Here is an 18,200-nt window from a genome sequence, read left to right on the forward strand (position 1 = left end):
GATGCTTAACTTTGGAAACGTTGGGCAGTTCTGTCCACTCTGTTCTGAGAGGTTGTTGTGAGTTGTCCAATTTAATGGAAATGGGTTGTTCTTAGAAGGGAATTTGTGGGTAGTTGAAGTGGTTAATACCGTTTACTGATTACTGGAGAGTTGGAGGTTCATGTCTACCCAGAGACACCAGAGGAGGAAGGCCTTGTCAATAGGCCAATGAAAAAACCTATGGAGTTCAGCTTTGCCCTGACCTGACACACAGGCTTGCTGTGCCTAGAAATCCACCTGACAGCAAATGGTTTTTCCTAGAACAGAGGCCTGTTTCAGAAATGGCCATTGAGTTGATAACACAGTTACAAATCTAGGAGCAAGCTCTATTGTTTGGTATTATGTCTAAGGTATTTGTGTAGCCTTTTTATTAACTGTTTATATTTTACTTTAATGTCTTTTATTTGACAAAAACACCTAATGTTTACTCTTGTAATCATTGACTTCCATAATGTGGACATACAGTGATTACCATCTTTGACCATAATTGGCAGTTTGGAGAGAGAACCATTCTTTCATTTTTGTAGTTTAGTCATAGGCCAAATGGAAGACACACTTACTGCTTTGTTCATAACTATAACCCCAAATCCATTTGATGCGTCCATACTCTGAATCATTTAAATGGACAAAGAGCATCTGTTTTGCTATTAGATAGACTTAACTTTGAAATCTATCATTAGTTTAAGAAAATAGATTATCTTTTGTACTATCTTCTCAAAACATAAACAAGTAATTGTTTTCTTTATATGAGCAGATTTTGGGGTTTTTTAAAGTACTATTTTGGGAGTATTTTTGGCGGTTTACACAGCAATTGAGAAGGCTAAATGGTTTTCAGAAGCACTTCAAGGAAGTAGAAATTCACTTCTAGGAAGGAGAATGGGGTCAGAGCTGGAATTATTTTTTTTCTTGTGAAGGTTTTCATGAACTAAATACTAATTTTTATAATGTGTGTCCTTAACCCAGTCTGCTGCCTCAGAGTCAGTTCTGACTCAGTGACCCTCCTCCACCAGGTTTTCAAAGCTGTAAATGTACTGGAGGAGCAGCTCCTGGATTCCAACTGCTGACCATTTGGTTAGCAGCATAATAACAATACACTGTGCCACCAGAGGGCTGCATTTACAAATGTGAAAAAGTAGAAGTATATTAATACATGTATGACAACAAGGGATAAATTGCAGGGAGGAAGGAAGAGGGGAAGGGGGAAGAAAATGTGCAACAATGACAAAAACCTAAAATATTTTCTGTTATTAAAAAAAATGTACATTGAACAAAGCACAACATGTGCAATGTTCCCATTGCAGCTACCAATGCAGTGTGGCCACTTCTTTCCATACCTTTCCCCACAAGGACAAAGGCTTCTGTCTTCCTTAAAGCATGTTCGACTTACAAGGATACACAGGAGTTTGTCAAGCACATAGCCTTTATTTTATATACTATTTCCGAATAGGACATTTAAGTTAGCAGCAAACAGAACTTACAAGTGACAACAAAGGTAACTGGCTCAAGTCCCTCTGTGTACACTACGTACATTTTCATGTCTGAGCACCTTGTGTGTCTGGCTTAAGTGAAGGTAAGGCAGTGTCGATTGTGCGAACAAGTTCTGTGATCAGGAATGGCTACTACATGCATCACGGAAAATGCACAACCTGGAATGTTGTCAATCCGCAACTGAAGTTTCCTCAAGCAAAGATGCGTGTAAACAATGACAAACACATACAGAGCAACTTGGGCAGAGAGGATGGATAATGGTGTGAGGCAGTGGGGTCAGCTCACACTGGTCAAGAGCCCCGGACAGGAGGAGCCGTCCCAGTGGCAGGGCAGGCTGGGAGGGTGAGCAGCAGCCATCTCCAGCCACCTTGAGTTCCTGCCTTCACTCTAAGTTGAGCAGCTCCACGTCAAAGATGAGGGTGGCATTGGGAGGGATGACACCAGGGTGGCCTGTGGCTCCGTATGCTACATCAGGGGTGCAGGTCAGCTTCGCCCTCTGCCCCAAGCTCATCTAGCAGGGATGGGGGCAGATGGGGAGAGGAGAGAGAGGACCCAGCTTGATTTAAAAAGAGAAAAGTAAGGTAACTATGGCATTTTCCCACACTACCCTCATGGCAACTCTGCACGTCTGACACTAATCTCACAGGTGGCTTGTTGAAGCTGCTAAGATGTGTAACAGATGCACAGGTTGTGCCTCAAAATAACAGATTTGATTACGTGGAACCATAACTTCCACAAAGTCGTCTCAAAATTCATCCAACACACTTCTGGTTATGCAGTTGGTGTATGACTCAAATGTATCTATTTGTTCATTCTCCCAAGAATGAGAGAGTTGTTCCTCATTCTCCCATGGAAGTCTAAAGAGGGTGCATCAGAGCACATGCACATACCTAAATAGGTGAGAGGCAGAGCCCATCAAAGAGGTTAGAGATCAGAGGCCACACGTGGTGGGAGGATTAGAGGCCTCCTCAAATGACTTCACAGGACAAAATGAATTCAGAGAAGAACCTGAACCAGGGCTCATCACAGCCTTGGTAATCAAGAACCCATTTGGCATTAGTGGGACAAATGGTAGAATGAGGTCTGTCATTTACTTAATAGTATTGTGTCTATGTTGTTTTTCCAGTTATGATCAATGCATTACAGTTATGAATGATGTTAACTTTTGGGGAAGCTGGGTGAAGATCTCTGTACTGTTTTTGTAGTGGTTTTTACAAATGAAATTATTTCAAAAGAAAAAGTAAAAATAAAACCCCAACCACCTTTCCTTGTCCTACCCCACCCCACCTCTTCCGTTGACTCAGTCCTAGACAGCTGGTGTCTCACAGGCCTCCTTAGCTGATTCCAAGCAAGCCTGGGGGTGGGAGTGGGGGGGAATATGCTTGGAATGAGAGCCCCAAAGGAGGACATGCTGGCAGTGAAAGCAATGGGACACGAAGACAGAGCTCTTCACCAGGCTCACTATTACAGTGACCTGTAGTGGGATGAAGCTGAGGGGTGAAGGGCAGAGTGCTGAGCCCCGAACCCTGACACCTTAAATCCCCTTTAACATGACTCCTCCTCCTACCTGGGCTGCACCCTCTTCAAAACCCTTGATGACTTCCTGTTTGCCAATTCTGAACTTGAAAGGTTTGTTTCTGTCTCTGGATGAATCAAATTTCTTCCCATTTTGGAGCATTCCTGCCAAAGCAATAGGATGGAGAAGAGTTATGGTCATGGGTTAACTCCCAGTTCAGATTCAACAAGGCCAAAATAGAATTCTGGATAAACCTGCTCTGCTCCCAATCCTGCCCGTTGGTCTTGTTGCCAAAGCAAACCACCCAGACCTTCTGTTGAACTCCTCTCTGCCTAACCCCCATATTCAGCCCGTCACCAAGCCCTCTATCTTTCAAATCCACTTATCTTCCCCATTTCTATCACCATACCCTGTTGTCTCCTCATGTCACCATGATTTCTCACTTGTTGACAGCAAACACTCCTAACTGGTCTCCCTGCTCTAGACTCTCTTTCGTTCTCCACACTATTCTCGGCGAGAGAGTTTAAAAACACAATTTGATTGCATTACCCCGCACTTGAAGCCATTCTAACAACTCTCTTTGGCAGAATCCAAATGCCTACACTGCACAAAATGCTGTCACCTGCCTGGAAGCCCTCATTTTGCTTTCTCCACTTCCTTGTCTTTCCCTGTGTCCTACTCACATCACACATTTTTCAAAAGCCTCCGTACAATTATGTGTGTGCGTGCACCACTTCCTCTGTTAAAATTCTGTCTTCCCAGGCCTTTCAGAATCAGGTATAAATCATACATCTGGCTCCTCGGGGAACATACCAAAACAGAAAGTCCGCTTCTCTCAGTGAATCAGGTGATTCAATTGGTCAGTGTTGGTCTCCAGACCCCACACAGACAAGGTTGTTTTAAACCATAATACTTCAAGGGCTGCCTCCAGCAGCTCGGAGCTTCTCCCATTTTGCAGTTCCTGAGGTACACCATGTTTTCTCAGCTCAGTTGTTCAAGGAACAAGAGCTGATTTTCCATTTCAGTTCTTAGCAGTGACCCTGGCCTTTTGTAAAATGGTGATTATTCTGCAACTTCTTGCAGCCCCTGCACCACACAAAAGGCAATCTGGCATCAAAAGAAGACCTGACATGTAATTCCAAAGATTGGTTCTGACTTCACTCTGGGACTAACTCACTATATGACTGTAGAGAAGTCACTTCCTCCCTCAGGGCCTCAGATTTACCTTTAAAATATGGACAGGACCAGCCTAGATCTGAACATCTAGACTCCACTCCTAATTACCACAGCTTAAACATGTACCAAGAGAAACAGTATTATTTACCTACTTTCTGGGTAGAATAAATTGTGCTCTTGCCCTGCGTAGTAAATAAAGCAAAGGACTGCACAAAGAAACACACAGATGGATGCTAAGGAGATAAATACAAACTAGTATATACACACAGGCTGCTATTTAATAACAAGATGTAATTGTGCATGCTCACATGCACTTATGCGCACATACAGAGAAGAAGAAACTGAGATGGCCAAACAGATACTAAGGTAATTTTTTTAAGATAATATTTAGATGAAGCACAGATACAAACACGCACACATACACACAGGTAGACAAGTACTTTCTAAAAATGCTTATTTATATCATACACAAATATTCATACTTAATCGTGGACTTTCTCATTCCCTAATTCCTTCATGTTTCGTGTGACTTCCATTTATTTTAATCCATTTAGTTATTGATTGTTGTAAATTCAGTGAGAATCCCACGAATTGCACAAAGAAATGCTGATTTGACCACTGTTCTGTTGCCATGTAGTGGATAAAGGAAGCTTTATACTGTTTTTAAAATGAAAATTACCGGATCAATTATATCTCATACAGGGCATAAAAATGAACTTTGATGTCTATCTCATCTATACAGAAAAGTCAATTCTAGATTAACCGTAGACCTAAATAATAAGGAGTATTCTTTTTTTTACTGAAATCAATACTAAAATTCACTACCATCAAGTTAGTTCCAACTCCAAATTTCCCTGTTGGGTAGACGTGCCCTCTGAGGTTTCAGAGGATGTAAATCTTTACATAAGTAGTCTACTTTGTCTTTCTTCTGAAGAGTGGCTGAAGGATTCGAACTGCCTTCCTTTGGGTTGGCAGTGCAACTCGTTACACACTAGACCACCAGAGCTCTCCAAGATCCATAAAGTATTAACCACAAAGGAAAATATTACTGAATTTTACTTCATTCAAAATTGAGAACTTCTGCTCAGGAGACATAATTAAGAGAGTGAAAAATGAAAGTCACATATGGAACATATTTGGAATAGATATAATGAATAAAAGAATTTATCCAATAAGAAACTCTGTTAACTGAATAATAAAAGATTATAACTTCTAATTCTTACAATTTTGAGTGACACAGGAAGTATTAAGTTACTGTACCAAAAAGAACTGACTGACCAGAACCATTTCAGGAAGTAGCATATAATCAAGAACCAATGGTAATGAAAAAAAGAAGTTCAAGTTTCACTGAAGGCACTGGCAAAACATAGGGCCCCAAGAATTGATGGTATACCAACTAAAGCTTTTCAATGAACAGATGCAGCCTGGACATGCGCACCAGTCTGTGACAATAAATTTAGAAGACAGCTACCTAGTCAACTGACTAGAAGAGGTCCACATTTGTTCCCATTCCCAAAAGAAATTATCCAACAGAATGCGAAAATTATCAAATAATATCATTAATATCACATACAAGTAAAATCTTGCTGAAGATTACTTTTAAAAAATGGTTATGTCAGCAGAGGAATTCAAGCTGAATTTAGAGGCTGCAGCACCAGAGATATCATTGCTGATGTCAGATGGATCCTAGCTGAAAACAGAGAATATCAGAAGGCTGCCTATACTGTTTTATTGACCAGGCAAAGGCATTTGAGTACATGAATTGCAACAAATTATGACCAACATTGAGAAGAATGGGAACCTCAGAACATTTAATTGTGCTCATGTGAAACCTAGACCAAGAAACTGTTGTTCAAATAGAGCAAGGGAACACTGTCTAATTTAAAATCAAGAAAGGAGTGTATCAGAGCTGTATTTTTTCTCCACACCTATTCAATCCATATACTGAGGAAATAATTTGAAAAGCTGGACTTTATGAAGAAGATTGTGGCATCAGGGTCAGAGGAAGACTCACCAACAGCCTGCCATATGCAGATGATAGAATTTTGCTTGCTGAAAGTGAAGAAGACTTGGAGCACTTGCTGCAGAAGTCCAAGACTACAGGCTTTAATATAGATTACATCAAGAAAACACTGAGCCTCACCACTGGGTCAATAGGCAACATTATGATAGATGAAGAAAAGACAGAAGTTGTCATCAATTTCATCTTATTGTATCCACAATCAACACCAGCACTCAAGAAATTAAAAGACATGTTTCTTAGGGAAAATCTGTCGAGGACCTCTCCAAGGTGCTGAGGAACAATGATGTCAGTTCAAAGACCAAGTTGCACTTGATTCAAGTCATGGGCTTTTCAATTACTTGCTATGTATCTAATTGATTTTCTGAAAGTTGGACAATAGATACGAATGAAATGACAGAAGAAACAACATCTTTGTGTTGTGGTATTCAAAAAGAATACTGAATATCCCATGAGCTTCCAAAGTAAAAAAAAAAGTTCAACCATGTGCTCTTTAGAGGCAAGGATGGTAAAGCTTTGTCTCACATATTTTGGGCATGCTGTTAGGAGGTACTAGTCCTTAAAAAAGGACATCATGCTTGGAAAGATGGAGGGTCTGCAAAGTAGAGGAAGACCCTCAACATGATGGATTGACATAATGCAGCAATGAGTCTATCAGGGATGCGGAGGAGGACATAGGATTGCACAAAGTTCAGATTCATTGTTAATAAGGTTTCTATGAATCATAGTGAACTCAACAGCACCCAACAATTCTTACATAGTGCCCAGGGCCTTAAAAGCCTGCAAGCAGAGGAAAGAGAGTCAAGAATAAGAGGAGGATATAGAACATATAATTAATTGTCTCCATGAGTAACTGCCTCCTTTGCCGTAAGACAAGAACTGCATTGTATGAAGATACCATTACTGAACATTTTGATCAAAAATTCCCTAGAAGTCTGATTAAAGGGGGGGGAAATGAAGAAAAAAATTGCAAATTCTCATAGAATACAGGATTTCTAGAGCCATGCTAGGTAGATGAACACCCCCCAACTATTGTCCAGAAATAATTTTTAGACTTTTAACTAAAAATAATCCATGAAGTTTCATTAAAATAAACAATATCATAGTTTAGTTTAACTAGTAAAAAAGGTCTGCCTTGAGAATTATACTCTCTTAAAAACTATAAATACAGGAGAGCTCTGGTGGCCTAGGAGCAAGAAGCTGCCCTGCAATCCCAAAGGCACACAGTTCAAATCCACCAGATGCTCTGCTGGAGAAGGAGGGGCAATCTTTTCCTGTGCCAGTTGGATTCGACTTGACAGTACACGCCAAAGGGGGGTGGGGGAGGAAGAAAAAGGGGAAAAAAAAATCTATGTATACAGGATGTGATAGAAAAAAGCTGCTTTAGAGGTAGTGAGTTTATATTAATGAAGAAACAATTCAGAAAAGGAGGGTGAAAATGGTTGTACAACTCACAGAATGTAATCACTGTCACTAAATAGTATGTTTAGAAATTACTGAATTAGTCTGTGATTTGCTGTATATATCCTCAACAACAAAATAAAATTTAAAGAAAACAAAAAGATAGACAACATAATCTTTTAAACAGACAAATTTTGTATAGAAAAAAAAAAAGATATTCACCAAAAGGCAACATCTCCCTGTTGGTTCAAATCCACCAGTGAGTACATGAGAGAAAGAAGGACATTCTTCTCCTGTGTGATTTTAAACCTCGGAAAAAGTCACTGGAGGATCAGCTATTTGACTTGATAGCAATAAGTGAGTAAGCATATAAAAAGGTGCTTAGTTTTATTAGTCATCAAGAAAATGAAAATAAAAAATCGTGATGAGATCCGGGAGAGACTTGAAAAGACTGAGTAACGGTGGGCACGGTCTTATAGTGATTAATTTTATAGAATATAATGAATGGAAATGATTGTATGAAACACACGTGGATGAAGAATAGTATGAAACAATGTTTACAAATTTCATAAGCAAACTAATATAAAATAAAAGTTTTTTTTAAAATCACAATGAGTTACCACTGGGCATCCACCAGGCCGAAAACCAAACCCAAACAAAAACCTGACAATGTCAAATGTTGATGAGGATGTGGACTAACTGGAACTCTCATACTCTTGTGGTAGTAGTTTGCCAATTGGCACAATTACTTTGTTTTGGTAGTTTGGTAGTATCTGCTAAAGCACACACCTCATCTATACCATGCAATCTACTGTGGATATAGAACCAACAGAAACATGTACATATATGCTCATATGCCATATATTAACTGCACCCAAAAATGATTTGTATGTAATGTGGAAGTTTTGTAATGATACCTTATCATCTGATAAGCTGCACAGCTGTAATATGATTAAGGATGGCATGTAACATTCTTTTTTTTTTTTTTGGCATGCAACATCCTTAATTCCATTACAGTCCTGATCTGATATAAGGGGCGTTTACCTGCTGTGTGCCCAGTAATACACTTTACCCTGGAGAGATAATTAAAGAAAAAATGAACATAGAAAGGGACCTTGATACCATCAAGAAAGAATTACCAGAAATGAAATGCATCCCTTGGGCCCAGCTCCCTGCACTGGAAAGCTCCTTGAAATCAGAAAAAATAACAAAAATCTTCAAAGAAAGAACATTGGGCCTACAGGTGCTAAAGGAAACAAGGACTTTCCTCCAGAACTGACAAAAAAGAGGAAAGTTTCTAGAGCTGGCACCCTCATTGTGGACTTCCTGGCTCCGAAATGGGAAAAGAATAAATTTCTGTTTGTTAAAGCCACCCACTTGCTCTGTTACAGCAGCACTAGATAACTATAGCAGAAGACATCGACAAGACTATGCAACCCTGATTTATAAGAACCCAAAATGAACCCTGATTCACTGTTGGTGGGAGTGTAAAATGGTGCAACCCCTGTGGAAAGCAGTATGGCGCTTTCTCAAAAAGTTGCAAATAGAGATACCATTTGACCCAGCAATTCCACTACTAGGAATATACCCTGAAGAGACCATAGCTGACATCCAAGCAGATATATGCACACCCATGTTTATTGCAGCTTTGTTCACAATAGCAAGGAGTTGGAAACAACTTAAGTGCCCATCAACAAACGAATGGCTAGAGAAGCTGTGGTATATTCGCACAATGGAATACTATGCTGCATTAAAAAACAAGGAACTCATGCAATATTATTCAAAATGGTTGACTCTGGAGAATATTATGCTGAGTGAAATATCCCAGTCACAAAAGGACAAATATTACATGATGCCACTGTTGTAGAATGGGACTGTCCTTGGGGTTGGGGAGAGACTGAGTAAGATGGGTTCAATAATGTATACTGCACTGAAACAGAGGAGGGAGAAAACTGTTTAAAAGAGATATATAACTAGGTATTTCTGTCAGCACAGGAGACTAGAGCGAGGGCTACATGGTGGAGGGGACCTGGGGAAGGGTTTGTAAAACAATGAAAGAATCTTTTCTTTTACTTTTCCATAATTTTTGACTCATGTACTTATAACTTGTTAGTCAAATTTGTGTCTTCTAGGTTGCAACACCCCCATGATACATCTTCAAGGATATGAACATGTACGGCCAAGCACAATCAATAAGAGTGCATCTAAATTCCAAAATCAGTCTCCATAATAGTCTATGTGTTTCCTACTGCCAAAGGGGCCCTTTAGAGTAGTGAGAGAAGATCTTCACCCTGAAACCCACAGCATCCCTTTTCAGCAGGAAGTAGTTAAAAGAATACGCCACCCCCTTTTCCTTATGACTCAGGGTGAAGTCTCTCTCAGGGAGGAGTGATAGGGAATGGCAAAGGACACACTGACAAAGAAGATTAATCAGAACTGGCTTTGACAAGCACTGTGGCATTTGGACAAGAACAAACTGGGAGGAGGGTAGAGAGAATGGTGCAGTGGTGAATGAATGGAAACCCAAAATCTCTGTAAATGTTTATGAAAATTAATAAAATATAATTATAGAAAAAAAAATAAAATGTTAAAGTACAGCAAAAAAAAAAAAAAATAAGAACCCAAAATGACAAACAACCCCAATGTCCATCATCTCTATGAAGAATGAATTAATTATAACATATTTATGCAATGAAATATTACAGAGAAATTAGAAAAAGAACTATTATAAATGAGTCTCACAGACAAATGTTGAGTGTAATAAACCAAGCACAAAAGATAATAGTCTAGAGTGGATACTTAATAATTGCATGTCTACAAAGTGACAAAAAAACACCCTACAGTAACCAACAGGTATAACTCATCTATTGAGATAAGAACCAGAACAATGGTTACCTTTAGACGAGGCTGAGGGAGGTTTCTGAGGGTGCTCATGCTTTATTTGCTGATCTGAGTGGTGGCTGGGGTGCCTGGGTCATGCATGAAAGGCTAAATAAGCAAATATTGGAGGTTTGGCTCTATCTAGAGGAGATGATGGGGCTCGCACAGTACAGGGCAGAGTACAGATTTACTGTTCATGGGGTCACTATGGGTTGTGGTCAACTTGACAGCACCTAACACCACTGCCAACAACAAAGTAGCTCCTAGGGAAAGCTGGTGAAAAAGTCTGTATGGAGTTATATCACTAATCCAAAGGCCATGCCTCTCTGGTGGTTCAAGCCTACAAGTAGTTCATCAGGAGAAAGATGGACAATCTCTTCCCATGCAATTTACAGCCTTGGAATCTGAATGGAGGAGCAGCTATGAGAGAGGGGCACCTCAGAAGAAAGGCCTGGTGACCTATCCTCAAAAACCCTATGAAGCATGGACCTGCTCTGATACACATAGTGTGTTCATGACTGAAAAAAATGACTCCATGCTAACTATTGGGTGCTTGGGGGTTACCTAAGTAAGCACCCTTTGAAAAAGTGCTTTGAGCTGCATATGTTAGATTTATGTTCTCCACTGTGCACACTGTTAAAGTCTCACACAATCTCCTGCTCTGTGTGAGGAGACAATTTCTCCTCAAACTGGAGCCAGTCACAGCTGATGCTAGTTTTGTTTTTTGGGGTTTGTTTATTTTTTTTTTAATTTTTTGTGTGTGTACCGTCAAATCAGATCCGACAGGTACAGGAGGAGATTGCCCCTCCTGATGCTAGTTTTTAATGCACATTGCCTATTGTCTGTATGTATTGTAACACATCTTTGCAAAAGGATATGGTTTCAGTAACTGGATAAGTACTGGTCTGTCTGTAATATGTAGAACAGATAAATCAATTACACGGGTCAGAAGCCCCAGAGGACTTGTAGTAATTAGGCCACATCACCAGGAGATAAAACACAGCTCAAGCTCACTGACGTCAGCGACTGGCAACACAGCTGTTGAGAAACATCCACACCGTCTGCCTAGAATTAACCTGGTGCTTCACACTGGCCCCGAGAACTGCTAAAAACGGCCCCATCCGATTATGTCCTAGAAATTAAACTGGCCTTGCTGCCTGCTAAGCGGATGTCACAGAGTTTGCCACATTAGGAGGCAGGTCACAAGGCTGAACACTTGACTGTCCCCACTCGCCACATGAAAGAAACACCTGCTTGAGTTTCTCTTGCCAGCATTTCTGAGGAACTCCATCTAGAATGCTCCTCAGCCATCCTGCAATCAGGTACCGATCTCCATGAGGGTCAGCAGAGATGCTGGGCTATCCTCTGGCCTGTCACAGTATCGTGAGACACTGCCATCACATCACCCCCATCAACCACCCAGCATGGGAGCTTCCTATAGACTTACATTCCCCCTGCCTCCTGCTTCCTGCCCCCTGCTACATCTCAGCCCTGTGAAGGCTGGAATCCTCTTCATTTTTGTATCCTCAATGCCCAGCATGGTTTCTCACACACACATAGTAAGTGCCCGAACACAGTGGGCTATCATATAGGTAGTCCCCCACTTAGGATGTATTCAAGTTATGATGAATCGTCTCAAGGACTGAGTGGTTAGAGGTTTCTTTTGACTCATTTTATTATAGTAATATGTTCTACACATAGTGGTGCTGCACATGATGTCATCTTTATCAGTTCACAGATACCCAACATTATATTTTATAAAGAAAATGATGATAAAAAAATACTATAAAAGATTCATGTACGTTTTGGACTATCTGAAGTAAGATCTTTGAGAGTTTTCTTGTATCATCTTTAAAATCTATCTCAGTGTTATCTTTTTATCCCTATCTTTTAAAAAAATTTTATAAAAATAAAATTTTTGTTTTATCTGGTTTTAAAAAATAATAATAAAAACTAATTTTACAAAAAGAACTGACTTAGGATGGAGTTATTGGAACAAAACCCTGTTGTGAGTGGTAGATTTTTCTAAAAAGAGAAAGAGGAAGACAATGTCTCTTCTTGAGTAATACAGTAGGATGAAAAGAGAGTCTCTCAGGGAAGGTCAAGCTTTACAAAGGACCAGCATGGCCAGGGTGCCAACCGGCCCACGTCAAAAGAGAAGGGGGGTGCATGAATCAATGGGAAGTGGCAACACAGAGGGCCTTGCTGTTGTACTCCAACATCAAGTGACCTTACCAGTCTTTCTTCTTATTCCCACCAGGGAGCTGTTGTTAGGCACCATCAAGTTAAGCACAACTAAGCAACTCTATGAACAACACCTTGGAACCTTAACTTATCTTCCACCATCCTCACAATCTCCGATATGCTCACTGTTGCCCACTGCATCAGGGAGAGGTGAGAGGGTATCTGGTCAGAGGAGAGTGGGCTGTGTTAGGTTCTAAGTCGGCAGACACTTCTGAAGGGAGAGTCAGACAAAAGATCTGTCAGGAGAAAGTGTGACCTGGGAGAGAGTAGGGAGAGAGGCCTACCTGTGTAGTGTACCACACACGTCTGTCCCTTCTTAGGGAATGTCCTTCCTATAAGGAAACAGAGGACAGATAAAGAAGTTATTGCTGTTTTTATGTACTGTCAAGTCAGAACTGATGCAGAGCTGACCCTCTAGAAGAGGTCAGAGAACACTAAATCACAGGAGAGGAGAATGTCCATCCTTCTATCATGAAGCAGCTAGTGGATTCAAACTATGCGCCTTTGGGTTGGCAGCAATGCTCATTACCACTAAAACACCAGAGCTCCCTGGAAAAGGAGTATAGATTAGAAAACTTACCTGGGGTATTCAGGTGAGACTGCGGCCATCAGTGCAGGCCCAACACCTCTTCAGACTCTGGACATGCCCCTGTCCCTAGTTCTGACTCCATGATTCTGTGAGCTTTTTTCTATTTTCCTAGGCAATATCATGATTAATGGATAAAAGACTGGAGTTGTCAAGGATTTAATTTTACTTGCATCCACCTACAATCAACACGCAAGGTAACATCAGTCAAAAAAATAAAAAAGATGTGTTTAATTCGGAAAAATCTCCTGTGAAAGACCTCTCCAAAGTGCTAAAAAAGCAACAATATCAGCTTAAAGACTAAGGTTTGGGTTTTCCCCCATTACTTCCTTTCTGGAACAAAGGCCCATCCCAAATTTTCCCCGGTGTAACAAATTTTTTTATTTTTTATTTTTTTTTACTTCAGTTGCCATGATGTGTGTGGACACAAGACTTACTTAGAAGGAATATATTCTAACAAATTTATTTTTACTTTTTACTTGAAAAAAAAAATAAAAAAGACTTAGGTGTGCTCCTCCAAGCCATAATCTTTTCAATTGCTTTCTATGCATCTATGCTTTCACTTTCTATGCAATAAATAAGAATGATGGAAGAAAAAGTGATGCCTTTGAGATGTGGTGTTGGATAAGAGTACTAAATATCCCATGGACTACCAAAAGAAAAAGCAAATCTGTCTCAGAGGAAGTACAGCCTGAGTGTACCTTAAAAGCAAAGATGGTAAAATTTCATCTCATATACTTTGGGCATGTTGTCAGGAGGGGTCAGGAGGGGAATGAAAGAGAAGAAGACCCTCAACAAGATGGGTTGACTTAGTGGCTCTAAGAAAGGGCTCGAGGATATCAGAGACAGTGAGGATGGCACAGTACAGGGCAAGATTCTGGTCTGTGGCTCACAGAGTTGCTATGACTTTCAGTTGACTTGATGGCATCTAACAACAATTCCATCAAAATGTACTGAGTATTGACTGTGTGCCAGGCCCAGGCTTGATTCCACAGAGATAGCAGCGATCAATCTGTGAGTTCTCTGCTCTTTTGACATTTATATTTTAACAGGAGACAGCAAAACTCTGATAAACAAGATAATTAAAGATTGAGACAAGAGTGCTGCAAAAAGAAACATGATTAATTAAGAGAGATACTGTGACAGACCATTTTAGAAAGGATGGTAAGATGAACCCTCAAAGAAAACACCATTTGAGCTGAGACTTGAAGGATGAGCAAAATGTTGAGAGAGAGAGAGAGCACTCTGGGAAGAAGAGGCAACATAAGCCTAGAGGCAGGGACGGATGAGTACGATTAGAAAGGGGGGCAGGTGACTGGAAAGAAGTGAGTGAGGTGGAGGAAGTGAGCAAAACGCAGGTCAGGCAGAGCTAGAGTCAATTCTAAGTGCAAAGGGAAGCTGCTGGGAGATTTTAAGGAAGAGAATGACATAATCGGAGTTAAGATTTTATAAAATCACTCTTACTCCCATGTGTAGGATGGACAGTGAGGCGTCTGTTGCAATAATCCAGACAACAAATCAATGATGACTTGAATTAAGTTTGTGGCAAGGGAGGAGAGAGTGAAATAGACTGAAGACATATTTTGGTAGCAGAGCTGACAGGGCCTGCTAATGGATTGGATATGGGATCCAGGATGAAGGAAAATGAGTAAACAAGAGCGAGGCCTAGGATTACAGTTTGGACAAATGGAGAGATAACAGACCTATTTTCCGAGGAGGAAAAGATTTGTGTGAGTGGCAGACAAGCACTGTGTTTTCTATATGTTAAATCTGAGATAACAATTAGACATTGAGTTTTTATTGCAAGTAGGCAAGTAGAGAGTCTACACTGGAGATACAATTTAAAGCAGAACAAAGGCAGATACTGGGTATTCTGTCCCTGTTGTTACGTTTGAAATGAAATGGACTCATAGCTGACCGTCCAATGGGTTTTTAGAGGCAGAAAATGTCACAGGAGGAGACTGCCTATCTTTCTCCCTCAGAGTAGCTGGTGGATTTGAACTGTGTACCTTTGTATTGACAGTGCAATTTCTTACCACTAAGCCACCAGAGCTCCCCATTATAAATCTGGAGAGGCTTAGATTTTGTTGGACGGTGCTGTGTAATTAGGAGAGAGAGGGAAGTAGAATCTTTGAGATGGTAGGAAAATGTGGAATTGTTCACTACAGATTACTAAATAAACACAAGTAAACCTATGTTTACTTTGTTTTTTGGGTAATCTGACCCTGGGTGGAATTTAGTGCCCTAAGTAAGGCTGGATAACAAAGCCTTAGCTGCCTTTAAACAGGCTCTCACCTCACTGTAATCCAATGCACAAAATAACAATATGGTGCCCAGTCCTGGGGCATCCCCGTAACTGGTTGTGGATCCAATTGTGATCCAAAGGGTTTCAATAGCTTGCCAGTTTTCTTCCTTGTTTTTCTTAGTTTGGCAATTCTGGTGAAACCTGTTCAAAAACAAAGCCACACACAAATCTCAGATGACAGATGGAATTACTAAAGCCATCCACTTGGGGTCTCTGTTATAGCAGCATTAGAGAAGTATGAGGGCGCTCTGGTGACACAGGTGAGCAAGCTGTGCTGAACCCAAGGGCACGCGGTTCAAATCTACCAGCTGCTCCTACCCAATGGAGGGTCAGCTATGAGTCGGTTCCAGCTTGCAGGCAACGAGTTAAGTAAGGAAATAACTAAGATCAGGCTCAAATATACCTGCGGAGTAGAGTCATGTAGTTAGGAGGGGCTATTCTTTTTTTTTTTTTTTTTTTTTACTTATCATATGCCATTGAATTGGATCTGACTGGCACAGGAGGAGACTGCCCCGCCTTCTCTAGTGGAGCATCTGGTGGATTTGAACCCTGCACCTTCAGGATTATAGTGCAGCTTCTTGCCTCTAGGGCACCAGAGCTTCCAGGAGGGGCTATTCTTTAGAAAGAGTACATGCTTGGAAAAGTGAAGGGTCTATGTAAGAGAGAAAGACAAGAGGGACTGACACAGTGACTGTAGCAATGGGCTCAAATATGATAAGAATGGCACAGGACAGTAGGAGAGGATTCAGATGTGCTGTTCATTGGTTCGCTATGGGTCATACTCAACTCAAAAGCACGAAACAGCAACAGAGGCATCATTAAAGCATTAAAACACCTGGGGGAAGAAGTGGTAAGATATGTGCTTGGATATGGTAAAACATAGAAATAAATGGAGTGAGGCGAGGAGACCAGACTGAAGAGTGAGCAGGTGAGACTGAAGAGCAGGGAGGTGAGGTTAAGAGCAGTGAGATGGCTTTGGAGGCCATGCAGAAATCCAGGTGAGAGATGACGGTGACCTCAAGTGGAGCAGGATCTGGGGATATGGATCCTAGTGACATTAAGCAGGGACACTTGCCTGAACTTGGTGACCAAAGACAAGTGTCCCCAACATGGCAGCATTTGTACCGAAATATTCATTTACATGTCCCCCTCCTGACTCCTTCATGCTTTCTTGACTCAAGGTTTTAAACAAGAGTGACAACAAAAAGCTAAAACTCCTCCAAGCTTTTCCTAATCCTCTAATCCCTCTCAAGAGAAAATAACCCTGGCCAAGGAAAGAGGATAAGGAGAGGATGCTTTAAAGGCAGAGGTTCCTATCAGCCAGGGAAGTGGGAAGAAACCTCCAGTTTCATGCAAGAACTCCATGGTAATACCATCAGTGTATGTGTGTAAGACACACACAACGCACATAGAGCCTCAGGGAAATGCTTCCTGGGGACCAGGCAACAAGGTTCCCATCATGAACAAGCATGCACCCTATAGGTTACTTCAATTATCAGCTGAGATTTTCAGGGACCACTATTTTTAAACAAGGAAGGTGGCCTGGAAGTTAAGTCGTGTTTAGGTGCCACTGAGTTGGCTCTACCTGGCCCAACCCCAGTGCCCTCCTCGGTCTCTGCCGCGCTCACGCCCACTGTTGTAGTCACTAAGTCAATCCATTCCGTTGAGGGTCTTCTTCTCTCTAACTGACCTTCTATTTTTCAAGCCTGATGTCCTCCTCCAGTGACTGGCTCTTTCTGAGGCCCTCCAATCCCACCAGATGCTACTGTAGATAACGATGTCTCGTGTGAAATTTGCCTATCAAAGTTCCTTTGGTCTGAATGAAATGTGACTGAAGGAGTAAAAGAATAGCTATTTCTCAAACTCAGTGATGTCACTAGGGTGTCTGGCTTGGGAAAGAGAGACAAGAATGGGGGATTTGGGAAGAGGAGCGCTGGGGGTGGGGTGGGGTGCGACCATAAGTTCTGCTTGGACTTGCTGACTTCAGGTATCCCGGGGGACGTGCAGGTAGAAGTAGAGGCGCACTGCGAACTCGGGTGGGAGGTCTGGATGGAAGGCTTACATGTGGAAGTGATCATTTCCCAGAGGGTAATAAAAGTCACGGTAGTGGACAAGCTCTCCCTAGAAGGTGAGTGGACAAAAGAGATACAGAGGTGGAGGTGGGAGCCCTTCGGCTCTGTCCTCGCAGGCTCCTACTGCCCAGCCCGCAGTGACCCGCGAGACAGAAGGCCCTGCGTGGGACGCACGAAAAGCGGGGAGCGGTAAAGACCCCAAAGAAGGTCCTCTCCTAGGTTTTCAGAGTGCATCCAGCGGGGCAAGGAAAGCCAGGCTAAAAGCTGGCCCTAGAAAATGAGCTGCAACGGACAACCCAAAGGGGCTGTACAGTCTGCAGCCAGAGAGTCCGGGGCGGTGGCGGGGCGCAGACCACAGCCTCGGGGCCGCCACCTTCATGCCCTAGGTGAGCCGATGCAAGAGGATCAGCGGCTAGACTCCCCAGGAATTTCGATTCGGGTCCCCACCCAATGCCCTCCTGCCCCCTCCCCCA

The 18,200-nt window shown here is 41.6% G+C and overlaps 1 protein-coding gene across 2 annotated transcripts in view; it reads right to left on the reverse strand.

Moving 5' to 3' along the window:
• Positions 1-1,909: 1,909 nt before the first annotated feature.
• FKBP1B (FK506 binding protein 1B, 12.6 kDa) overlaps positions 1,910-18,200 on the reverse strand; it is a 16,451-nt gene continuing 160 nt past the window's right edge. The window contains exons 2-4 of one of the 2 annotated variants that reach the window (XM_006880632.1): positions 13,049-13,098; positions 3,095-3,207; positions 1,910-2,038 (exon numbers count right to left, since the gene is read on the reverse strand). In XM_006880632.1, the coding sequence (XP_006880694.1) occupies positions 1,910-2,038; positions 3,095-3,207; positions 13,049-13,098 (292 nt within the window). Of the gene's footprint in view, positions 2,084-3,094; positions 3,208-13,048; positions 13,099-18,200 lie in introns of both variants that reach the window. The other variant, XM_006880633.1, reaches the window with a different exon arrangement.

The sequence above is a fragment of the Elephantulus edwardii genome, unplaced genomic scaffold (genome assembly GCF_000299155.1).
Source record: "Elephantulus edwardii isolate Elephantulus edwardi_28Jun2011 unplaced genomic scaffold, EleEdw1.0 scaffold00009, whole genome shotgun sequence".
NCBI lineage: Eukaryota > Metazoa > Chordata > Mammalia > Macroscelidea > Macroscelididae > Elephantulus > Elephantulus edwardii.